The sequence below is a fragment of the Perca fluviatilis genome, chromosome 4 (assembly GCF_010015445.1).
Source record: "Perca fluviatilis chromosome 4, GENO_Pfluv_1.0, whole genome shotgun sequence".
NCBI classification, from domain to species: domain Eukaryota; kingdom Metazoa; phylum Chordata; class Actinopteri; order Perciformes; family Percidae; genus Perca; species Perca fluviatilis.
This window is the reverse complement of record NC_053115.1, coordinates 44401706-44427428: the sequence shown is the minus strand read 5'-3', so window position 1 is coordinate 44427428 and position 25723 is coordinate 44401706. Positions and strand designations below refer to the sequence as shown.

General features: G+C 45.0%; 1 protein-coding gene across 1 annotated transcript in view; it reads left to right on the top strand.

Annotated features, from left to right (window-relative positions):
- pik3c2b (phosphatidylinositol-4-phosphate 3-kinase, catalytic subunit type 2 beta) overlaps positions 1 to 24563 on the top strand; it is a 35573-nt gene extending 11010 nt beyond the window's left edge. Inside the window, exons 7-34 of the mRNA XM_039797328.1 lie at positions 907 to 1018; positions 1140 to 1219; positions 1334 to 1397; positions 1507 to 1653; positions 1774 to 1807; positions 2054 to 2249; positions 2539 to 2661; positions 3018 to 3185; positions 3370 to 3484; positions 3603 to 3745; positions 4103 to 4291; positions 4442 to 4535; positions 5056 to 5150; positions 5279 to 5459; positions 5915 to 6022; positions 6357 to 6449; positions 7645 to 7774; positions 7979 to 8115; positions 8336 to 8505; positions 8876 to 9032; positions 9305 to 9414; positions 10472 to 10676; positions 11804 to 11928; positions 13193 to 13310; positions 18959 to 19031; positions 23383 to 23489; positions 23729 to 23857; positions 24244 to 24563. Of these exons, the coding sequence (XP_039653262.1) occupies positions 907 to 1018; positions 1140 to 1219; positions 1334 to 1397; positions 1507 to 1653; positions 1774 to 1807; positions 2054 to 2249; positions 2539 to 2661; positions 3018 to 3185; positions 3370 to 3484; positions 3603 to 3745; positions 4103 to 4291; positions 4442 to 4535; positions 5056 to 5150; positions 5279 to 5459; positions 5915 to 6022; positions 6357 to 6449; positions 7645 to 7774; positions 7979 to 8115; positions 8336 to 8505; positions 8876 to 9032; positions 9305 to 9414; positions 10472 to 10676; positions 11804 to 11928; positions 13193 to 13310; positions 18959 to 19031; positions 23383 to 23489; positions 23729 to 23857; positions 24244 to 24435 (3595 nt within the window). The 3' untranslated portion in view covers positions 24436 to 24563. The remainder of the gene's footprint in view (positions 1 to 906; positions 1019 to 1139; positions 1220 to 1333; positions 1398 to 1506; positions 1654 to 1773; positions 1808 to 2053; positions 2250 to 2538; positions 2662 to 3017; positions 3186 to 3369; positions 3485 to 3602; positions 3746 to 4102; positions 4292 to 4441; positions 4536 to 5055; positions 5151 to 5278; positions 5460 to 5914; positions 6023 to 6356; positions 6450 to 7644; positions 7775 to 7978; positions 8116 to 8335; positions 8506 to 8875; positions 9033 to 9304; positions 9415 to 10471; positions 10677 to 11803; positions 11929 to 13192; positions 13311 to 18958; positions 19032 to 23382; positions 23490 to 23728; positions 23858 to 24243) is intronic.
- The last annotated feature ends 1160 nt before the right edge of the window (positions 24564 to 25723 follow it).

Here is a 25723-nt window from a genome sequence, read left to right as displayed (position 1 = left end):
ACTGTAAATATACTCGAATTACGCCAAAAATGAAGCTAACTATCCGTGATTTGTAACTACACATAGCTAGAATTGAAGGGGCAGTCGCAGATAACGAAACACCTAGCTAGTCTTCACAAATATTCATTAACTTGAAATCGGACACCGTTGTTAGCTTTATAAGACCTTAAGTTAGATGTTATATAAGTGGCGTGATATGTGTGTAATATGTGGTAACAGATTGCTGGTGTAACAAGCTCGCTGACGGCGCTCTCACTCTCACACACGGGCCATTTAGCTAGCAGGAAGAGGGGAGTTGCAGGCCCTGGAGCTCTGTCAGGGCAGCGGCATTTGGTTGTCCATTAGCCCAAAAGACGGTGACTTTGCGCGGGTATGGAGAGCTGTGGGCTGCCAGTCGTGACTGAGCTCCAAGTACCTCATAGCAGGCCGGGGTCTGTGGAGGAAGGCAGGCCGGGCGGCGAACTCCGACACACCAAATTTGCAATTGGCCATACATTTTCGTAAAACGGCCCACATTTGAGCTTTATATAGTTGATTTCTCGATTTTAAAAAAGTCTCAGAAGTTTGAATTTAATAACGAAATAGCCCGACAAACAATGTATAACTTTGCAGTGTCTGAAATATGAGGCCTGCTGCCGAGTCTCCCATGTGTTTCTATGTAGTTTGCTCAAACCAATCAGCGCGCACCTCATTCTGAATATTCATGAGCATACCATATTTGGAAGAAAAGCTCTTGTTCCAAATAGAGCCATATTCACAGGGTAGTTAAGGGCCTAATAAAATAGCATTCGGGCAATTTTCAGCCCAACCAATGTTACATACCCTATTAGGAGACCTTAAGGAACAGTGTAAAATACCCTATATAATCATTCTATCACCCCTTTAATAATATCTGCTGTCCTTCAGCTCCGAGACTCTGGCCGGTCTGGAGTTTGTGCAGCAGTGTCTGAAGTTTGACTGGGACGTCCGACTGTTTCTCACCAAGAGATCCTCCATCAACAGGGCGCTGTGTCGCACGGTACACCCACACACACACAGACACACACACACACACACACACACGCACACACACACACACACACACACACAGACACACACACACACGCACACACACACAGATTAATTTGTTTTTTTCACAGAAAGAAGACGATGAGACGTTGTCCACCATGAACCACGGCATCCTGCTGCAGGAGCGACCAATCAAACAGACCGTCACCAGGTGAGGGGCGGGGCCTGCACCCACAATAATACTAACAATAAATGTGGGTCTGTTCAAAAGGTACATTGATGTATTTTCATGCTTTCATTTCTCTGTGTGTGTGTCTGTGATCAGGGAGGCTCTGACTCTGCTGCTCGATACTTTTCATAACGAAGCCGAGTCCTTCCTGCTGTCAGAGGTAACACAGACAGACAGACAGACAGACAGACACTTAAAAGACTAAATATATTACTTGTAAGTGAAAGAATCAACTCAAACTTCATTCTTCTTGCTGTGTGTCTGTGAAGGTGGAGCTGTCGCTGCACGTGGAGCGTCTCGTCCAATCAGTGAAGGCGCTCTGCAGCTCGTTGGCTGCTGTGGAAACGCCCGACGTGACCGCCGCCCTCAGCCAGCTCCCAGCATGCCCCTGTCGTCTGCAGCCCAAAGTCCTCAAGGTGAGAGACAGACAGACAGCTAGAGAGAGAGAGAGAGAGAGAGAGAGACACAGACAGACAGACAGACAGACAGACGTTAATGAAAGTGATGTTGACGTCTCGTCCTCTTCTTCCTCCCAGGATGCATCAGTGCTGGCTGTCAGAGAGAACAGAGGTATCTATGTTTCAATGCTTTATTACCATCACACTATAAAAAGAAGCAGAAAATCATAAAGCTGAGCAAAACTCAGACAAGCAGTAGCTGGTCCACCTTAAAGCTCAGTCCACCTTAAGATCATCACCATCTTTTTTTACTCTAATCAGCTAACCCTAACCCGTCACGTATGATTGATACAAACAGTAGAATACGTCGTCCGGATGTTCATGATGTGATGATGATGTGTCTCTGCCCGCCTCCCAGAGAAAGTGGTAGAGAAGCTGACGGCAGCCATCTTGGATCTGGTGGACCTGTATTGCAGCACATTCAACGCCAACTTCCAGCCGCTGGCGCCGAGCCGCGGCAGCACGGCGCCGCTGCAGGAGGCGGGAACCGTCACCAACGTGCTGTCCTTCAATGTGCACGCCGCTCACCGCATCCCCATCACCTGGGCCGCCAGGTACTCAAAACACACACACACACACACACACACACACACACACACACACACACACACACACACACACACACACACACACACACACACACTGGAGATAAAAACACACGTGTACTCGGAGATCGCTTTTGGCTCAAAACTCTTAAGTTAAAAATCCAAACGTAGTGGTGTACATGTAGCCTAAGAGGCTTTGAGAACTTCGACAATCAGGAGCCGGAGATGTGTAGTCTGTCTCTGACCTCATCATCATCATGTCATCATGTCCCTGTGCTTCTCCTCTCTGATTGGCCAGTTACGAGGGCTTCTTCCTGTCCTGCTCTCTGACTCACGGAGGGGCGGAGCTCTGCGCGCCGCAGCACACCAGCAAACAGGCGGTCAGCAAATACCTGTTCCACCTGGTGGTGTGGGACCAGAGGTACGTCTCACATGATCACTGCACACACCTGCACGCATCTGTCCAGAATGGGCCCTTAGGAGGGGGAGGGGCACATATTTGAATTCATTGGAAGGATAGCACCAGATCACATACAGATACACAGACAGACAAAACAGCTTTACATAACAAAAATAAACTACAAGTTTACTACAAATGTTAAGTACACACAAATAAAAAGCACAATGTCTGTCTCCACGTCTCTCTCTCCCAATGTTTCTCTCCCCCTGTCTCTCTCTCCCAATGTTTCTCTCCCAATGTCTCTCTCCCTGTCTTTCTCTCCCCCTGTCTCCCTCTCCCCCCTGTCTCTCTCTCTCCCTCCCCCCCTCCCCCTGTAGGGTGTGTTTCCCGGTGCAGATTAACCAGCTTCCCCGGGAGTCCCAGCTGACGGTGACGCTGTACGCTAGCGCTCTGCCCCCCCCTGGCGGTGGCGAGGAGAAGGGGAAGCAGCGCCGCACTGCCGAGCCGCTGGGCTGGGTCACCATGCCGCTCTTCAACTTCAGACAGTGAGTGACATCACAGACCGTGACATCACAGACCGTGACATCACAGCGCCGACACATCAGAACCCGACACAGTGGGTTCCTCAGGACTGCCTCGCTGACTCTGTGTGTGTGTGTGTGTGTGTGTGTGTGTGTGTGTGTGTGTGTGTGTGTGTGTGTGTGTGTGTGTGTGTGTCTGTGTCTGCAGCGTCCTAACATGTGGCAGGAAGTTACTCGGTCTGTGGCCTTCCGCTCCGGGGAGGACAGGAAACGCCCGGACGAGCTCGCCCAACTTCAGCCAGCCGGACAGCGTGATCCTGCAGGTTAGATTCATCATCTGTCTGTTCACCTGTCTCCCTCTGGACAAAACAGGACTTTAAAGGGCTCCATGTGTCTTTCTGTCTGTCTCTGGATCACTTCCTGTCCCTGTCTGTGTCTCAGGTGGACTTCCCCACGTCGTCCTTCGAGGTCCGGTTCAGCACTCCTCCTCCGGCAGACTTCTGTCCACAGTATGACTTCTCCAGACTGGACACCGTCAGTCAGATCCAGCTGCAGGACGTCCTGCACAAGAAGGCCGTCTTCTGGTCAGAGACACACACAGACAGACAGACAGGCAGACAGACAGACAGGCAGGCAGGCAGGCACAGAGACAGACAGGCAGGCAGGCACAGAGACTCACACACACACACACACACACACACACACACACACATTATCTCCATATCTGTGTCTAAAACGTTGGAAAAGCTAGAGCAGATCATTAAATAAATAATACTCTAAAAGCTTAAAGACAAAACTTGCTTAAGAAGTCCAACTAAAATCATTAGATCTAAGGAAAGTCTTTTAGTTAGTCTGATGCTTTTAGGGTTAGGTGGTGCACCTAAAAGCTTTATAACGGAGGGAAACCCTAAAATGTAATTGGGGAATGCTTGTCCCTGCAGGCTGACGGTGGAAGACAGGCGTCTCCTCTGGGAGAAGAAGGCTTTCTGTCAGGCGGAGAGTGCAGCGCTGCCTCTTGTGCTGGCCAGTGCCCCCTGCTGGCAGTGGGCCTGCCTGCCTGACATCTATGCTCTGCTGAGACAGTGGGCCTGCCTGGGACACCTGGACGCCCTGGGACTGCTCCACGCATCGTACGTCCCCCCCGCTCTCTCACACTAACCAACATTTAAACATCATACTGTTTGACAGGCTTATTAACTCCAATAAACCTCTGGAAACGGAAATCTCTAAAGACTGTCTGTCTGTCTGTCTGTCTGTCTGTCTGTGTGTTTTGGTTGCAGGTTCCCGGACCAGGAGTTGAGGAGGACTGCCGTCCAGTGGATGGACTCCATCTCTGATCCAGAGCTGCTCGACTTCCTGCCGCAGCTTGTCCAGGTACAGAGGCTTTTATTTTGACAGCTGCTGCAGAGAGAACCATGCTTTTATTTTGACAGCTGCTGCAGAGAGAACCATGCTTTTATTTTGACAGCTGCTGCAGAGAGAACCAGGCTTTTATTTTGACAGCTGCTGCAGAGAGAACCAGGCTTTTATTTTGACAGCTGCTGCAGAGAGAACCAGGCTTTTATTTTGACAGCTGCTGCAGAGAGAACCATGCTTTTATTTTGACAGCTGCTGCAGAGAGAACCATGCTTTTATTTTGACAGCTGCTGCAGAGAGAACCAGGCTTTTATTGAGTCGTTTCTGCTGGTTTATATTTGATGATCAGTGCTTCCTGTTCTACTTTTTAATTACATGTTCCATCTTGATGAATTCAGTTTAATAATCATATTACATTTATTTAATAAGCACTTAATGTCTGTGTGTGTGTGTGTGTGTGTGTGTGTGTGTGTGTGTGTGTGTGTGTGTGTGTGTGTGTGTGTGTGTGTGTGTGTGTGTGTGTGTGTGTGTGTCTCAGGCTCTGAAGTACGAGTGTTACCTGGACAGCTCTCTGGTTCGTTTCCTACTCCGGAGAGCCATCGGGGACGTCCGCGTTGCTCACTACCTCTTCTGGTCAGAAACTATCTCTTTACTTATTCATCTAATAATCAGATCAGAGTTACATCACTTAACCCAGGTTTAACCCAGGTTATCCCAGGTGTAACCCAGGTTTAACCCAGGTTAGTCCGTGTGTCCCGCAGGCTGCTGAAGGACAACCTGCAGGACAGTCAGTTCAGCGCTCGCTATCAGCACCTTCTGGCCGCGCTGCTCTGCTGCGTCGGCCGCGGCCTCCGCGAAGAGTTCGACCGTCAGTGCTGGCTCGTCTCCGTCCTCGCCACGGTGGCACACAAAGTCCGAGACGCGTCGCCGTCCAACAGACAGGTGGGGGGACAACATCTGTTCAGCAAGTTAATCTATATCTGTTATGTAAATGTTACGAGTTGCTGTGGAACAGTTTTTAAAATGCTGCAGCTACGGATTCTTTTCTCAAATAACAGAACAATCATTTGGTCAGCCCGAAACACAAAGAGCTTCAGCTTACTGAAGAATTATCTATTTAACTATTTTTCTTTTACAAAGACGTTGAGCTAAAGTAAACATTCAGTACACATCAAATCAATGTTTCCCAATGACGGTTTCTGTCATTTTAGGAAATTCCGATCAAGCTGATGTTTGTTCACGTGTTTATTTTTCTTGGAAAACACTATATATATGTGTGTGTGTGTGTGTGTGTGTGTGTATGTATGTATGTATGTATATATATATATGTATATGTATGTATGTGTTTATATATATGTGTGTGTGTATATGTATATATGTATGTGTGTGTGTTTCAGTGTGTGCTCAGAGAGGGTCTGGAGGAGATGAAGCAGTTCTTCTCGTTGAACAGTAGCTGCAGACTTCCTTTGAACCCGGCGCTGCTCGTTACAGGAATAAACATCCAGGTACACACACACACACACACACACACACACACACACACACCTGATGCATGTATGGCCAGATCTTTGCTTCTATGCACCGATGAAAGTGAGCATCGGCAAACTTAAAAAAAAAAAAACAATTTAATTCTCCACTTATTTATACATGCATATATTCACATACATACATACATACATATATATATATATATATATACATATACAGTACACATTTATGTTTTCCCAGCTATCCCCTTTAGATACTTTTACTAAAATATTGCTTTTGACTACTTCATACAAGACTGGCGGAGGGATAATTAGTTCATATCAGTGATGATGTTCTTGCTGTCTGTTTCAGTCGTGTTCCTTCTTCAACTCCAACGCTGTTCCTCTGAAACTGTCCTTCCAAAACTTTGACCGTCTGGGAGAAAACATCAGCGTCATCTTTAAGGTGAAATGTCTCTCCTGTTGTTTCAAACTCCATCTGTCTGAACAGCTTATGAACTCCCAGAGATACTAACCAAAAGGGCTACTTTGGTATTTTTCAACTTGGACCCTATTTCCCATGTTTTTGTGTTTAAGTGACTGATGGGAACTTTGAATCTTTGGTCCAGTATTAAGCAAGACGAAACCAGGCTGTAATGTAACCCTACAGGACTAATGTTCAGCAGAGTCCACTAAAAGTTCTGTTGTTGCTGCTGACAGACTCAGATTATTATTCTAATTCTAACATTATGGGATGGATCCCTACAGAGATAGACATTTTAGTTTAACATGAAAACAGCCCCGAAATCACCATCACCAAACTCCACCAGACTCCATGTAAATAATCAGGATTTTTAGCGTGTATAGAGCCAGCATATCTCCACCAGACTCCATGTAAATAATCAGGACTTTTAGCGTGTATAGAGTCAGCATATCTCCACCAGACTCCATGTAAATAATCAGGCTTTTAGCGTGTATAGAGCCAGCATATCTCCACCAGACTCCATGTAAATAATCAGGCTTTTGCGTGTATAGAGCCAGCATATCTCCACCTGACTCCATGTAAATAATCAGGCTTTTAGCGTGTATAGAGTCAGCATATCTCCACCAGACTCCATGTAAATAATCAGGACTTTTAGCGTGTATAGAGCCAGCATATCTCCACCAGACTCCATGTAAATAATCAGGACTTTTGCGTGTATAGAGCCAGCATATCTCCACCAGACTCCATGTAAATAATCAGGCTTTTAGCGTGTATAGAGTCAGCATATCTCCACCAGACTCCATGTAAATAATCAGGCTTTTAGCGTGTATAGAGTCAGCATATCTCCACCAGACTCCATGTACATATCGGACTTTTAGTGTATAGAGCCAGCATATCTCCACCAGACTCCATGTAAATAATCAGGACTTTTAGTGTATAGAGCCAGCATATCTCCACCAGACTCCATGTAAATAATCAGGATTTTTAGCGTGTATAGAGCCAGCATATCTCCACCAGACTCCATGTAAATAATCAGGACTTTTATCATCATAAAAAAACACTTCTTTCAAAGTGGACAGAAACTAAATCAAACTATCAAAAGCCATCTGTCGGCTGTCTGTCTCTCTCTCGCCATCTCTGTCTCTCTGTCTCTCTCTCCGTCTCTGTCTCTGTGCAGTCCGGAGACGACCTGCGGCAGGACATGTTGACTCTGCAGGTGATCCGGATCATGAACAAGATCTGGATCCAGGAGGGTCTGGACATGAGGATGGTCATCTTCAAATGTTTCTCCACAGGCAGAGGACGAGGTAAGGACACACCGGGGGTTTGTCTCAGGTTCCTAAACTGCATTCCCGTTTCCTTCACTTGCCTCCCTTCCTTGCGTCTTAGTCCATCCCTGCGAGGAAGCACGGGAGGAGACTCCAAACTAGGAAATGTTTTTCTAGAGGGATGAGACGTCCTTTCCTCTGAAGCGTCAGCTGTGTCCAGTCAGTGTGTGTTTCCTGTTGTAGGGATGGTGGAGATGATTCCTCAGGCCGACACTCTGAGGAAGATCCAGGTGGAACACGGAGTCACCGGCTCCTTTAAAGACCGACCGCTGGCCGACTGGCTGCAGAAACACAACCCAACAGACGAGGAGTACGACAAGGTACACACACACACACACACACACACACACACACACACACACACACACACACTTTTCTGCAGATTTAATAAAAAGGAATTCACCTCAGGATGTTAACTCATCTCCACACCAAACTAAATTCTGTAGTTCTCATTCTGGATCACAGCTGAAAAATGTCAAACGTAGATTGTGTTTGGGTCTGATGATTATTGATTATTGAATAAGAGGTGACTGTGTCCAGGCGGTGGAGAACTTTATCTTCTCGTGCGCCGGCTGCTGCGTGGCGACCTACATCCTGGGAATCTGCGACCGCCACAACGACAACATCATGCTGAAGACGAGCGGCCACATGTTCCATATCGACTTCGGCAAGTTCCTGGGACACGCCCAGATGTTCGGGAACATCAAACGGTCAGTCCACAGTTACATACTACGACATACTACACTTACTCACACAAACACACACACACACACACACACACACACACACACACACACACACACACACACACACACACACACACACACACACACACACACACACACACACACTCACATATAGAGACACACACAGTCAGTCCACATTCATACTTACACACTTTCACCTTTTCTTCCTCTCTCTCTGTCTCTCAGTTTGTGTTCTGTTTTATTTCTTATTATGGGAAATCACGATACTTAGTCTATGATATCATATAATACGCTGTGCAGGTGTGTTGTTGTAACGTGTGTGTGTGTGTGTGTGTGTGTGTGTGTGTGTGTGTGTGCGGGCGGTGTGTTTCAGGGACCGCGCCCCCTTTGTTTTCACCTCCGACATGGCGTACGTCATCAACGGAGGAGACAAACCGTCGAGCCGCTTCCACGACTTCGTGGATCTTTGCTGCGAGGCGTACAACCTGATCAGGAAGCACACACACCTGTTCCTCAACCTGCTGGGCCTGGTGGGTCACACACACACACACACACTCTCACACACACAGAGACACACACACACACACACACAGACACAGACACACAAACAGGACTGAATAAAACCGAAAGACAAGAAAAAAGAAAAGGCAGCAGAACTTGTTCTGAATGTTTCTTCATTATCAAAGTAATCAAGTGATAGTTGTAGATGCATTTGACTTTTTCTTTCTGAAAGTATTGGACTTTTTTTGTCAGAATATTCAACTTTTTTCTTAAACTTTTTTTGTGGTTGTTGTGTGTGTAGATGTTGTCCTGTGGGATCCCTGAACTTTCTGATCTGGACGATCTGAAGTATGTCTACGACGCGCTGAGACCTCACGAGTCTGAGGCCGACGCTACCATGTACTTCACCAGGTACACACAGACACACACACAGACACACAGACACACACACACACGCTTACTTCACCAGGTACACACAGACACACACACAGACACACAGACACACACACACACGCTTACTTCACCAGGTACACACAGACACACACACAGACACACAGACACACACACAGGGACACAGACACACACACACACGCTTACTTCACCAGGTACACACAGACACACACACAGGGACACAGACACACACACACACGCTTACTTCACCAGGTACACACAGACACACACACAGGGACACAGACACACACACACACGCTTACTTCACCAGGTACACACACGCACACACACACACACACACACACAAAGACACACACACACACACACACACGCTTACTTCACAAGGTATACCCGTACCACCCGTCCTGTCTTATTATACTGATTTATACTGGTCTGTAGACCCTCTCTATGTTATCATATATATTCATACAGTCTGTAGACCCTCTCTATGTTATCATATACATTCATACAGTCTGTAACCTCTATGTTAATATCATATATATACATACAGTCTGTAGACCCTCTCTATGTTATATCATATATACACATACAGTCTGTAGACCCTCCTATGTTATCATATATTCACACAGTCTGTAGACCCCTTCTATGTTATCCTATCTATTCCTACAGTCTGTAGACCCTCTCTATGTTATCATTCTACAGTCTGTAGACCCTCTGTATGTTATCTATTATTCTACAGTCTTGACTCTATGTTATCCTATCTATTCCTACAGTCTGTAGACCCTCTCTATGTTATCATATATATTCATACAGTCTGTAGACCCTCTCTATGTTATCATATCTATTCATACAGTCTGTAGACCCTCTCTATGTTATCATATCTATTCCTACAGTCTGTAGACCCTCTCTATGTTATCATATCTATTCATACAGTCTGTAGACCCTCTCTATGTTATCCTATCTATTCCTACAGTCTGTAGACCCTCTCTATGTTATCCTATCTATTTATACAGTCTGTAGACCCCTTACCCTCTCTGTCGTGTCCCCCCCTGTGCAGGTTGATAGAGTCCAGTCTGGGCAGCGTCGCCACCAAACTCAACTTCTTCATCCACAACCTGGCTCAGATGAAGTTTGCGTCCTCGGAGGAGCGGCCCGCGCTGTCCTTCGCTCCCAGAGTCCACACGGTGAAGAGTGACGGCCTCATCAGGAACCTGTACATCTGCAGACACATCCGGACCGCTGGGAACGCCGCCAAGGGATACGTCAGTTCACACACACACACACACACACACACACACACACACACACACACACACACACACAGGTACATTAAATGTACATATGATGATGAGCACAAATCTGTAAACACATTCTACACATTAACAAGGATGACATTACCAGAGGATGTCTTTGTCATGACAACTTGACATTAACCAGGATGACATTACCAGAGGATGTCTTTGTCATGACAACTTGACATTCAATTTCTTTGGAGTGTCCTTATTAAGACAACAACTCAAGTTGCCATGACAAAGACATCCTCTGGTAATGTCATCCTGGTTAATGTCAAGTTGTCATTACAAAGACATCCCAAACTAATTTAATGTCATCTTGTCATGACAAAGACAACTTCTGGTAATGTCACTTTGATTAATGTCAAGTTGTCATAATCAAGACCAAAAAAAAAAAAAAAAAACTTTTTTAAAAAAAAAAAAAAATAAAAATTAATAAAAAAAAAAAAAAATTTTTTTTTTTTTTTAAAAAAAGGCGTTTATGACAGTGTCATGTCATAGCTTTTATTGTCATTGCACAAGTAAGGACAACCAGTACAACGAAATGCAGTTTAACATCTAACCAGTAGTGCAATCATTAAAAGTGCTTTTTTTTCTTTATAGGAGTGCTTAAAAAAGCCATAAAACACAGAATGCAGTATGATCATATATAGTGCATTGTTGAGGTGCATTAATAAAGTGCATAGTGATCAGAGGTAGTCAGACAGTCCATAGTCCATGTGCAAAAGGAGAGGGGGCGGAGCGGAGGCTAGTGTTGGGTCTTGGTGTTGAGCAGCGTTATGGTGTTGTGAAAAAAGCTGTTTCTGAGCCTTCTGGTGCGACTCCTAAGGCTCTTGTACAGGAGGATGGAGAACAGTCCATGACTGGTTCTGGTTCTGGTTCTTGGTGTGGACGGCCCTTAATACAGCACATGACAGAAAATGGTCAGAAACTCTACTCAACAAACAGTCTGCGGCTCTGAAACAATAAACCCAGAAAAAATCTTATAGCTTAAATTCAGATTTTTTTTAAATGGATTAAACAGGAGACAAACATAATGGTAACGAGCAATAATATCTGAAATAAAGATGTAAATAATCCTACTGTGTGTGTTGCAGGCGTTTGTGGTGAAGGTGGAGCGTGAAGGCCAGCAGGAGGCGCTGCTGGTCCAGAGGACGTTTGAAGAGTTTCATGAACTTCACAACAAACTGAGACTCATCTTCCCTTCATCCAAACTGCCCAGGTATACACACACACACACACACACACACACACACACACACACACACACACACACACACACACACACACACACACTGTAACACACACACACACACACACACACACACACACACACACACACACACACACACACACACACACTGTAACACACACACACAATACACAACACACTGTAACACACACACACATACACACACACACACACACAAAATAATAATAACACACACACACACACAAACACACACACACAAAAACAAAACACAACAACACACAAAAACACATACACACACAACACACTGTAACACACACACACAAAACAACACACAACAACACAAACAATAACACAAATAATAACACTGTAACACAATAATAATACATAATAATACACTGTAACACAAACACAAAATAACACCACACAATACAATACAATAATAATACAACACAACAATAATAATTAAAACACACAATAAACACACATCAATAATTAACACAACACCAATAATAAACACACACACAATAAACAAACAATTGTAACACAAACACAAATCACATTCAATACACACACCACACTATAATATCACAAAACAATACCATCAATACACAACACACACCACACACACACAGTAAACAACATCACAACACATACCAACACATACAACAACAACACACACACAAAAACAATACCAATACCAATAACACAGAGACACACACACACACAACAAACACACACACACACACACACAAACACACACACACACAACACTAAGTTAACTTAGATTTAACAGAAACACGAGAACACAGAACTTTGAACTGTTTCATCATCACTCTCAATATTTGTTTTCATGTCAAAGATTTATTTCCACTTTAAAAACAAGCTGCACAGTCACTTAGTTTTTTACACACACACACACACACACACACACACACACACACACACACACACACACACACACACACACACACACACACACACATATATATGGATTAGTTATCAACTATTAAATGAATCTCCAACTATTCTGATGTCCATGAATCAGTTTGAGTCATCTAGTTGATGATAAAACAGATAAACCAGTGTGATGTCAGCGTGTTAAATATGAATATGTTCTAGTTTCTTCTCTCCTCTGGGACAGGAAGCTCAAGATCTTTGACTTGTGATGTCATCTTGGACTTTGGGAATCACTGATCCACATTTTAGAGACAGAACTACTGATGTATTCATGGAGAAAAAAATCTCTAACACAGTCTCTTGGCCCCGCCCACAGTTTCCCGAGCCGGCTGGTGATTGGTCGGTCCCGTGGCGAGGCAATGGCCGACCGGAGGAAAGACGAGCTCAACGGCTACGTGTGGCATCTGATCCACGCCGCCCCGGAGGTTGCTCAGGTCAGTCCCACTCGGAGGCAGAAGACCATTATAATAACTCTAATAACTCTAATAATAATGGTACACATTGTTTGAAGGTGGTATTATTGTTGCTGTCCTAAGTTTTCCAGGACACACACACACACACACAACTGTTGAAGGAATCTGAAGCACTCAGATTAAAGTTTAAAAGCTTTTATTATCTCTTGGCTATAAAGTCATTAAAACATGAAGGCCTTCATCAGGCTGCTGTGTCGACACACGTTGGCAGCTGTTAATAACTTTATAGCCAAGAAGATATTAAAGGCCTTCAACCTTTTTAAAGTGAAGATCAGCAGAGGAACACTTTGTACACACTGAGCAGCTCTCCCTGGAGACTGGTGGACATCTATCTATCTATCTATCTATCTATCTATGAATTGCAAGAATGTCTGTCTGTCTGTCTGTCTGTCTGTTATGCATATATCTCTCGAACCGTTAGTCCGGTTAGTCAAACTTGACAGGTGTCTTGCTACGGGCACGAGTAACGGTGCGTTCTTTTTGTCTTGTAATCGCGACTAGTAGCTCGAGCATGACGTCACATCCGTGTCGAAAAACGAATAACCAGTGGGTTGTTGCATTCTTTTTGTCACACAATACTACGAGTCGGAGAAAAGATGGATTTTTGTACAATTTTTAGTAACATTTAGGATTCTATTCACCCAGTTATTGACATATTACACACATATATATCACAGTTTGATACATGAAAATTACGTTTTGATTAACGTTAACGTTAGGCTACTGCTCTGCTTCCTGCTTAAGACTCGGCTTAAACCATTGTTGTCATATAGCAACCGAGCGTCTCAGCTGCACAAGCTACAAAATAACTAATCAGGCGGTATTTAACTCCTAATAAGACTGTAGAGACATGCCTATAGGTAGCAGTATACAGCGCTATGTTTAACTCCTAATAAGACTGTAGAGACATGCCTATAGGTAGCAGTATACAGCGCTATGTTTAACTCCTAATAAGACTGTAGAGACATGCCTATAGGTAGCAGTATACAGCGCTATGTTTAACTCCTAATAAGACTGTAGTGACATGCCTATAGGTAGCAGTATACAGCGCTATGTTTAACTCCTAATAAGACTGTAGTGACATGCCTATAGGTAGCAGTATACAGCGCTATGTTTAACTCCTAATAAGACTGTAGAGACATGCCTATAGGTAGCAGTATACAGCTATGTTTAACTCCTAATAAGACTGTAGAGACATGTCTATAGGTAGCAGTATACAGCGCTATGTTTAACTCCTAATAAGACTGTAGAGACATGCCTATAGGTAGCAGTATACAGCGCCATGTTTAACTCCTAATAAGACTGTAGAGACATGCCTATAGGTAGCAGTATACAGCCCATGTTTAACTCCTAATAAGACTGTAGAGACATGTCTATAGGTAGCAGTATACAGTGCTATGTTTAACTCCTAATAAGACTGTAGAGACATGCCTATAGGTAGCAGTATACAGCGCTATGTTTAACTCCTAATAAGACTGTAGAGACATGCCTATAGGTAGCAGTATACAGCTATGTTTAACTCCTAATAAGACTGTAGAGACATGCCTATAGGTAGCAGTATACAGCGCTATGTTTAACTCCTAATAAGACTGTAGAGACATGCCTATAGGTAGCAGTATACAGCGCTATGTTTAACTCCTAATAAGACTGTAGAGACATGCCTATAGGTAGCAGTATACAGCTATGTTTAACTCCTAATAAGACTGTAGAGACATGCCTATAGGTAGCAGTATACAGCGCTATGTTTAACTCCTAATAAGACTGTAGAGACATGCCTATAGGTAGCAGTATACAGCGCTATGTGTACGACTTCTTCATTTGGTTACAACAAAGACAAAAGTGCTTAAAATTGTAGAAAACCACAATGTTTACTACGTGTGATGCACGACGTAGCCATCTTTGAAAGTGAGCTCGGGGTCCTCTGAGTTCAGACGACTTGACGAGTCGTAAATACGACCTCGGGGGCGTTCTTTTTACAACTTCCGGGTCGTAACTCCGGAAAACAACTCGTAAAACGACTTCGGTGGACAAAAAGAACGCACCATAAGTGCAGTGCCAAGTTTGATGTTGTATGGATTAGAAATGCAAAAGATATTGTTAAATATATATCGGTAAAAGAAGCACACATTGGCTTTTGCCGTTCTAGCCGCTGGCCACTCCCCCTCTCACCCTGAGGACCAGAGACAGAGAGCAGCGGAGCTTTGGCAGCTAAAATATGCAATACACCTCAGACCAACAAAAATGGCAAAGTAGCACTACTTTGGACTGTCTTTGACTTTGAATAAACAAACGACAATTCCCGAATTTAAGGAGGTTTCAGAATCCCACACATGGAAAGCACAACCAGCTACAGACAACAAGTGCAGACAGAGCGGGATGTCACTTGTTGGCACATCACACGCAGACGCCACATGCAGAACAACAGCGAGGGGGTCGGGGTTGTTACAGCCTTTGACTCTTTTCCTGCATTTATTAAGCATTTATATCTATTAAAATGCTGTGAGCTGTCAGAACATAACGTAATCGCGTAGATTATTCTTTCACAGCGCTGTACAATACGAGAACATCTCAGAGTCACCAAAATACCCCCACGAATCAAATCCCCTACTTCACCATTAACTGTCAAGCCACTAAATCTGTATGAAAATGAGCACCTCTGCTGAAATGTTCAATTCGTTAATTATCATACAACACTGTCACAGACACACACTCACACACACAGTCAGGCCAGCTGACAGTCTTGCCTGGGCCCGGGACGAGATAAGCTTAGATGGGCCCCCCGCGCCCAGATCTCTCCTTTTTCCTTGCTCTTCCTCTCCCCTGCTCTTCCTCTCCTGTTCCTCTCCTCTCCTGTTCATCTCCTGTACCTCTCCTCTGCTCTTCCTTTCCTGGTCCTCTCCTCTTCCTCTCCTGCTCCTCTCCTATGCTCTTCCTCTCCTATGCTCTTCCTCTCCTCTGATCTTCCTCTAATCTGATCTTCCTCTCCTCTCCTCACATCTCTCACTGAAATTAATGTGATCAGTCTCTGATCCATCCTGCTCAGACTCTCCCACGGGCAGCTGGCCCCCTCGCGATTTTTTTTCTCTCTCTCTCTCTCTCGTTTTTTTTTGAGCCCGACTCTGTCCCTCCGTGGGCAGCGGGCCCCTCCCGCATCACTCTCTCTGTCACCTGACAGCAGCTGGATCTCTCTCCTCTCTCGTCTCATCCTCTCTGACGGAGCTACCAAACTCAACTCTTTCTGTAAAAGAGAACGTGTTGTCTCAGGCTTTTATACAAGCTAATGGACGTTAACATGAGAGCTGGCCTGTTAGCTTACGCTACATGGCTCGGCTGCGCTTGTTCTTTACCTTGCTCTACGTTGACAGTTCCAGCTTCACCGCCACCACCTTTTTTTAAATATTTGTTTAGAAAATCTCTAAGGCCTCTATTTTCTTATTCTCTTTCCTTCCTTTTCTGAGCACCGGACTTGTGCTGACCGGACATTTTGAGCATACTGAACTTCAAATCTACTGAAAACAACATCAACTTTTGATAAGTGGCCAAACCATTTTTGTGTTGGGGGTGGGGGGTTCTTGACCACTATTTCAAGGACAATTAGGAAGAAAACAAATAAAAAGCTTTTATGTAACTCAAATATTACATATTTTTTTCCACAAATAGGCCTATTTAAAAAAATGTTTTTCAATTATTCCATAATTTAATGAGGGCCCAGTTCTGGGCCCCCCCCTACTGTGGGCCCGGGACAACAGACCCGTTTGTCCCCCCCTATCGGCGGGCGTGCACACAGTGACAGACTGGGATCAAAAAACGGCCCTGGCATTTGCAACACACCTGCCCTATTTTTATGAATAACCTAGCTTGGAAATTAGTAACTCTGCCTTCCGAGTGAATCTTTCCACGCACCTTGCCGCAGTACAATCTAGACATATCTGTGGCTGCATGCATAAAATCACTTATCCAAATTAACCAAAGACATATTATCAGTAGTGGCCCGTAGGGGGGCGGCTCTTCTGGCATTTGCCCAAATTCCAGATGGCCAGTCTGTCACTGGACACACACACAGACAGATATAGATATAGATAGATATAGATATAGATATAGATCAGGGGTCACCAACGAGGTGCCCGCGGGCACCAGGTAGCCCCCAAGGACCACATGAGGAGCCCTCAGGCCTGTTCTAAAAATCTAAAATTGAATATTGATATTATCTTTTCTCACCTTGTTAAGTCATTGTTGATAATTATTGTGAGAAATCATTAACATGATCAGTGTCTTCACATAGATGAGTATCATTAATCATTAATAACCATATATAACTAAAGGCAAACTGAGCAAATTTGTTATTTCAGAAGAGTGTATCAAACTGGTAGCCCTTCGTATGACTCAATACCCATGAAGTAGCTCTCAGTTTAGAAAAGGTTGGTGACCCCTGATATATATATATATATATATATATATATACATACATACATACATACATACATACATACATACATACATACATACACTCACCTAAAGGATTATTAGGAACACCATACTAATACCGTGTTTGACCCTATCCTATCAATATGGACCAACATTTCTAAAGAATGCTTCCAGCATTGATTAGATAATTGTATTAACGAGAAATTTAACAGGTGTTCCTAATAATCCTTTAGGTGAGTGTGTGTATATATATATATACACACACACACACACACACACACACACACACACACACACACACACACACACACACACACACACACACACACACACACACACACACACAGTATCAGGTGTTTCCAGTTGTAGAAACTTGTTGAAAGCATTTCTCTCTCTGCGTTTCTTCTTCTCTCAGACTAAAACTGTTTTATTTCATTAATTTTAACATATTTGCATTAAAGCTGTCGGTCTTCAGGAGATATGTATTTCATCAGTTAGGCCATGGTGTGTGTTCACACTGTGAAGCTGCCAGTGTCTGTTTGACATTACAGCCCTAGTGTGGAGTAAACCTTGTTTTCAGAAAGTCCTGAGTGCTTTTTGAAACGCCGAATTTTTTTCTGCAGCTCAGAGCGTCTTTTTGAAGTTGAAAAAAGTTCAACTTTTCTTAAAAAAAAACAAAAAAAAAACATGTACGTCAAGCACTCTTCTGACAGCTGCTATGATGTTGATGGTAAATAACAGGAAATAACGTGTTGATAAAATACTGATCAGTACAGAGACGAGTCACAGGCAGCTTTATTATTAACAGGAAGTTCAGAAAATAAAGTTCTGCAACAGACAGTTTTGTGCAGAAGTTGACAAAATAAAGAATATGTTTAATGATGGGATGTTCAGATCCTGACACACACACACAGACACACACACACAGACTATATATGTTTAATAATGGGATGTTCTGATCCTGTCCTGCAGATACCGAGTCCTGATCCGATAGTTTTGACTAGATAATGGAGCCGCACACTTTCTTTCCAAAAATAATATTGTTTCCAAAAATATCTTATAAACAAAGTATCTGAAAGACGTCTTCAGCTTCATACATTTAACTTGTTGCAGCTCTCATATAATTGTCCTGCAGACGTGTGTTACCATAGAAACGTCTGTTAGAAATGTGATGTGTGTTTCAGTGTGACCTCGTCTACTCCTTCTTCCACCCACTGCCCCGAGACGAGACGCCGGGACCAAGCAGCAGACCTGCAGGTAACACACACACACACACACACACACACACACACACACACACACACACACACACACACACACACACACACACACAGACACACAGACACACACACACACACTAGAGGGTGACATGGGAATCAATTGTCGCTCCCAAAATCCTGTCTTGGAAAATCCAGAGAGAGACTCCCGAATCCCGTCCAGCTCCCGTTTGGTTCCCTATGTTGTCTAAAGTTATCAGACTCTGTAGCGGACTCTGTAGCGGACTCTGTAGCGGACACGCACTTCACACCGCGAGCAGGCTCGCACGCCACCCAGCGTGGGGCTGATCCGTTCGTGGCCCTGTATGAGAGTACTTGTGTACTGTATGGGAGTACTAGTGTACTGTATGAGACTACTAGTGTCTTGAAGCGGATGCGGGCAGCATCTGGTAACCAGTGAAGAGAGGAAGAGAGGTGTATTGTGAGATGGTAACCAGTGAAGAGAGGAGGAGGGGTGTAGTGTGAGATGGTAACCAGTGAAGAGAGGAGGGGTGTAGTGTGAGATGGTAACCAGTGAAGAGAGGAGGAGTGGTGTAGTGTGAGATGGTAACCAGTGAAGAGAGGAGGAGCGGTGTAGTGTGAGATGGTAACCAGTGAAGAGAGGAGGAGCGATGTAGTGTGAGATGGTAACCAGTGAAGAGAGGAGGAGGTGTAGTGTGAGATGGTAACCAGTGAAGAGAGGAGGAGGGGTGTAGTGTGAGATGGTAACCAGTGAAGAGAGGAGGAGTGGTGTAGTGTGAGATGGTAACCAGTGAAGAGAGGAGGAGTGGTGTAGTGTGAGATGGTAACCAGTGAAGAGAGGAGGAGGCGTAGTGTGAGATGGTAACCAGTGAAGAGAGGAGGAGTGGTGTAGTGTGAGATGGTAACCAGTGAAGAGAGGGAGGAGCGGTGTGAAGTGTGAGATGGTAACCAGTGAAGAGAGGGAGGAGGGTGTAGTGTGAGATGGTAACCAGTGAAGAGAGGAGGAGCGGTGTAGTGTGAGATGGTAACCAGTGAAGAGAGGAGGAGCGGTGTGGTGTGAGATGGTAACCAGTGAAGAGAGGAGGAGTGGTGTAGTGTGAGATGGTAACCAGTGAAGAGAGGAGGAGTGGTGTAGTGTGAGATGGTAACCAGTGAAGAGAGGAGGAGTGGTGTAGTGTGAGATGGTAACCAGTGAAGAGAGGAGGAGTGGTGTAGTGTGAGATGGTAACCAGTGAAGAGAGGAGGAGCGGTGTAGTGTGAGATGGTAACCAGTGAAGAGAGGAGGAGCGGTGTAGTGTGAGATGGTAACCAGTGAAGAGAGGAGGAGGAGAGGTGTAGTGTGAGATGGTAACCAGTGAAGAGAGGAGGAGCGGTGTAGTGTGAGATGGTAACCAGTGAAGAGAGGAGGAGTGGTGTAGTGTGAGATGGTAACCAGTGAAGAGAGGAGGAGCGGTGTAGTGTGAGATGGTAACCAGTGAAGAGAGGAGGAGCGGTAGTGTGAGATGGTAAACCAGTGAAGAGAGGAGGAGGGTGTAGTGTGAGATGGGTAAACCAGTGAAGAGAGGAGGAGTGGTGTAGTGTGAGATGGTAAAAAAAAAAAAAAACCAGTGAAGAGGAGGGTGTTTGTTGGTGTGAGAAAAAAAAGAGAGGGAGGTGTGTGTTGTGTGGGAGGTGTGTGATGTTGTGTGAGATGGTAATTTAGTGAAGAGAGTGAGGAGGGTTTAGTGTGAGATGGTAATTAGTGAAGAGAGGAGGAGTGATGTATGTTGTTGGTGTAGCAGTGAATGAGAGGGAGGGAGAGGGGGAGAGGAGGGAAAGCAGGAGAAGACAGGAACAAGGAAGGAAGGAGAAGGGAAGGAGATGGAAGCAGGAAGGAAGGAAGAGGGGGGGAGGGAGGAGGAGGTTTGAGAAAATAGAAGGAGTGGAGGAAGAGAAGGAAGAGGACGAACCCGGAAGGAGGAAGGAAGGAAGAGGAAGGAAAGAAGAAGGAGGAAGGAAGGAAGGAGGAAGGAGGAAGAAGGAAGGAAGGAGACGGAAAGGAAGGAGGAAGAGAAGAGGAAAACGGAAAAGAAGGAAGAGGAAAGGAAGGAGGAGGGAGGAAGGAAGAAAGGAAGGAAGAGTGGAAGGAGGAACGAAAGGAAGGAGACGAAAGAGGAAGGAAGGAAGAGGAAGGAAGAGGAGAGGAAGGAGGAAGGAAGGAGGAACAGGAAGGAAGAGGAGGAGTGGAAGGAGAAGGAAGAGGTGGAGGGAGGAACGAAGAGGAAGGAGGAAGGAGAGGAGGGAAGAGGAGATGAAGGAAGGGTGGAGGAGGAAGATGGAGGAGGTGGAGAGAAGGAAAGGAAGGATGGAAGGAAGGAAGGAGGAGAGAAGGAGATGGAGGGATGAAGGAAGAGGTGGATGGATGGAGCGGAAAGGAAGGATGGAGGAGTGGAAGTGAAGGATGAAGGAAGGAAGAGGAGGGAAGGAGGAGAAGGAGGTGGAGATGGAAGGAAGAGGAAAGAAGGAAGGAAGAAGGAAGGAGGAAGGAATAGGAGGAGGAATGGAGGAAGGATGGAGGAAGGAAGGAAGGAATGGAAGGAAGGAGTGAAGAGAGAGGGATGGAAGGAGGAAGGAAGTGGAAGAGGGAAGGAGGAGATGGAATGAAGAGTGGAGGATGGAAAAGGAATGAAGGAGGAACGAAGGATGGAAGGAAGGAGGAGGAAGGAGGAGGAGGGGTGGAGTGTGAGATGGAAGCAGTGAAGAGTGGAAGAGAGAGTGTAGATGGAAACGAAAGGAAGGTGGAGGAGGGAACCGAAGAGGAGAGAACGAAGGAGGAGGGAATGTGAGAGAGGGAATGGAGGGTATGAAATGGAAACCAGTGAAGAGGAGGGTCGTTAGTGTGAGATGGTAACCAGTGAAGAGAGGAGGAGCCGATGTAGTGTAGATGGTAAACAGTGAAGAAGAGGAGGAGCGGTGTAGTGTGAGATGGTAACCAGTAGGAGAGGAGGAGCGATGTAGTGTGAGATGGTAACCAGTGAAGAGAGGAGGAGTGGTTTAGAGTGAGATGGTAACCAGTGAAGAGAGGAGGAGTGGTGTAGTGTGAGATGGTAACCAGTGAAGAGAGGAGGAGGGGTGTAGTGTGAGATGGTAACCAGTGAAGAGAGGAGGAGTGGTGTAGTGTGAGATGGTAACCAGTGAAGAGAGGAGGAGGGGTGTAGAGTGAGAGAACTTGGGGAGGTTGAAGACAAGCCGAGCTGCTGCGTTCTGAATGAGCTGCAGGGGCCGGACGGCACATGGAGGCAGGCCAATCAGGAGGGAGCATGCAGGCAGGCTAATCAGGAGGGAGTTGCAGTAGTCTAGACGTGAGATGACTAGAGCCTGAACCAGAACCTGAGCCGCCTTCTGTGTTAGAAGGGGAAGTATCCTTCTGATGTTATGCAGCATGTATCTACACAATCTGGTGGCTGCAGCAATGTTAGCAGTGAAGGAGAGTTGGTCGTCAAGTGTCACACCCAGGTTTCTAGTCTTCAGTCTGGGTGGGGACTACCACAGAGTTATCTATTGTTATAGTCAGGTCTTGGGTAGGAGAGCCCTTCCCTGGAAGGAAAAGGAGCTCAGTGTCAAGGTTGAGTTTCAGATGGTGTGTGGACATCCAAGAAGAGATGTCAGTCAGAGGCCGAGATATGTGCTGCTACTTGAGTTTCAGACTCAGGAAAGGAGAGAATTAGTTGGGTGTCATCTGCGTAGCTGTGGTAAGAAAAGCCGTGCGACTGAATGACGAGAGACCCGAGAGTGTTGGTGTACAGAGAGAAGAGGAAGGGACCCAGGACTGATCCCTGTGGAGCCCCAGTTGTGAGTGGGCAAGGCTCTGAGCTAGATCCTCTCCAAGTTACCCGGTAGGTTCGGTCTGTCAGGTAAGATGTCAGCAAAGAGAGCGCAGAGCCTGAGACACCCAGATCCTGGAGTGTCGAAATGAGGATCTGGTGGTTCACTGTGTCAAAGGCAGCAAAAAGGTCCAGAAGGGAGTCCCGAAAAAATGTCACCCTCTAACACACACACACACACACACACACACACACACACACACACACACACAGACACACACAGACAGACAGACACACACACACACACACACACACACACAGACAGACACACAAACCGAGACACACACACACACACACATACAGAGACACACACAGAGACAGACACACAGACACACACACACACAGACACACACACACACACAACAAAGAGAAGACACACAAACCGAAGACACACACACACACACACACACACACACACACACACACACACAGAGAGACACAGTTTTTTGGGGAGTTAGTTTGTGTAGTTAGAGTTGTCTGCTGTGTACTGTGTGTTCCCTGTGTCAGAGGTGGCGTGGTCTCCGGCTGCAGGGAAAGACCTGGGCCAAGTCAAACTGTCCATCTCCTACAAGAACGACAAACTCTTCATCATGGTGATGCACATCCGCGGCCTGGTCAGTGTTCACACTCACACTTGTTGCTAGGTAACAGGGCTGTAAAGACTGTAAAGGATTTAAAAATAATATGTATATATAATTTGTCTAAAAAATATTTGATCAAAATATTTCATTTTTTCTTTAAAAATGTTTGACTGTGTGTGTGTGTGTGTGTGTGTGTGTGTGTGTGTGTGTGTGTGTGTGTGTGTGTGTGTGTGTGTGTGTGTGTGTGTGTGTGTGTGTGTGTGCGCGCGCAGCAACCCCTTCAGGACGGTACAGACCCTGACCCCTATGTGAAGCTCTACCTACTCCCGGACCCCCAGAAGACGAGCAAGAGGAAGACCAAGGCGGCCCGCCGCACCTGTAACCCCACCTACAACCAGATGGTAACCAATCAGGAGACAGTTCTTAACCCTAACCCACCAGACTCCATGTAAATAATCAGTACTTTTATCATCGTAAAACACACTTCATTCAAAGTGGACTGAAACTAAATCAAACTACCAAAAGCCGTCTTGGTTCATCTTTCCACTGTTCCAACAATCACCACTCTGGTTTGGTTGAAATAAACCCTTAATTCACCCATTTACATGTGGAGATATGCTGGCTCTATACACGCTAAAAGTCCTGATTATTTACATGGAGTCTGGTGGAGTTTGGTGACTTTGACACAAAAAAGGTTCTTTCTTCATGTTTTCTGTTGTTTTATTAGATTATTAATAATAAAACTGTGTTGTGTGATTATTAATAATATGTTGTTGTGTGCGTGCAGCTGGTGTATGAGCGGATCCCCTGGGGGGACGTGGACCAGAGGGTGATCCACCTGCGTGTTCTGGGAGATGGGCCGTTCTGGGAGAACTCTCTGCTGGGGGAGACCTTCATCCCTCTGAAGAGGCTCGTCCCGGGGCAGCACTGGGTGGACTGGCACCGGCTCGGCGCCGCCGGCACAGACCCCGCCCACTGACTCCGCCCAGTGACTCCTGACTGACACTGAAGCCCAGGGTTAAAAACAGAGGGAAGAAGAAAAGAGGTAGCAGCTAGAAGGGATACGGCTACGGCCAGAAGTTACGCTACATCTCGCTAAATCTACGCTAATATCAAAATGTATTTGTTTCTCTAAATATATTATAATCCTTCTAGCCTCTACCTTTAAAGGGAGAGTAGAGGGAGACGAACCATTCTCTTCAGGAAGACAGAAGACCTAAGGAGAAGTCCTTTCAAAGTAAAAGCTGTGTTGCTGCCCCCCAGCCCCCTATCTGTACTTTAGTAGCAGAGTAATACGTAAACAAGTCTTCCCTCAGATTCATTTTCATTTTTAAAATGTTGAAACTGCACAAAAAGATTTCTTTAGATCATCGAGTCCACATCTGGACTCTAGAATATTAAGTTGAGAACATTTTCATTCAAGATTTATTTTGTACTTTTAAGACAAACTGCACAAAAGTCACTTGAAGTTGACAGAAATGTTACACACACACACACACACACACACACACACACACACACACACACACACACACACACACACACACACAAACACACACTTGAGATTTAACAGAAACAGGAGAACACAGAGAACTTTGAACTGTTTCATCATCACTCTCAATATTTATTTCCACTTTAAAAACAAACTGCAAATTTATACTTAAAATGTTTAGGATTTAACAGAAATATGAGAACACACAACACACACAGACACACACACACACACACACACACACACAGAGACCTACACATTTCAGGGATAAATATAAAGGGAAACATGACGGATATTTGAATTATTTTTGGATTTGAAGAAAAAGCTTTTACACTGAAAGGACGTGCACTGAAAGGTGCATGCTGGGAGATTTAGACATTTATCAGCAAAAACAAAAGTTTAACAAAAGGGAGAATGAAGAACCGTTAACTGTTCAGAAGTCAGTTTCCATTTGACACAGTTTTACTGTCGGAGCGTTTGGTTTCATCTTAGTGCAGAAAGGATGAATGATAGCAGAGGAAACATTGGGGGGGCCAGTAGAGTCATTTTCACTTTCCACAACTTTCCACAACTTTCCATGACTATTGACTATGCCTATTTTCCATGTTTTTGTGTCTAAGTGACTGATGGGAGCAATCTTTGATAGAACGAAATCCCCATCACCAAACCCACCAGACTCCATGTAAATAATCAGACTTTTAAAAAAATGTCAAAAAAGCAACAAAATTTCTCTTTTAAGTGGCAAAAATGTCAAAAAAACATTTAAAAAAGTGAC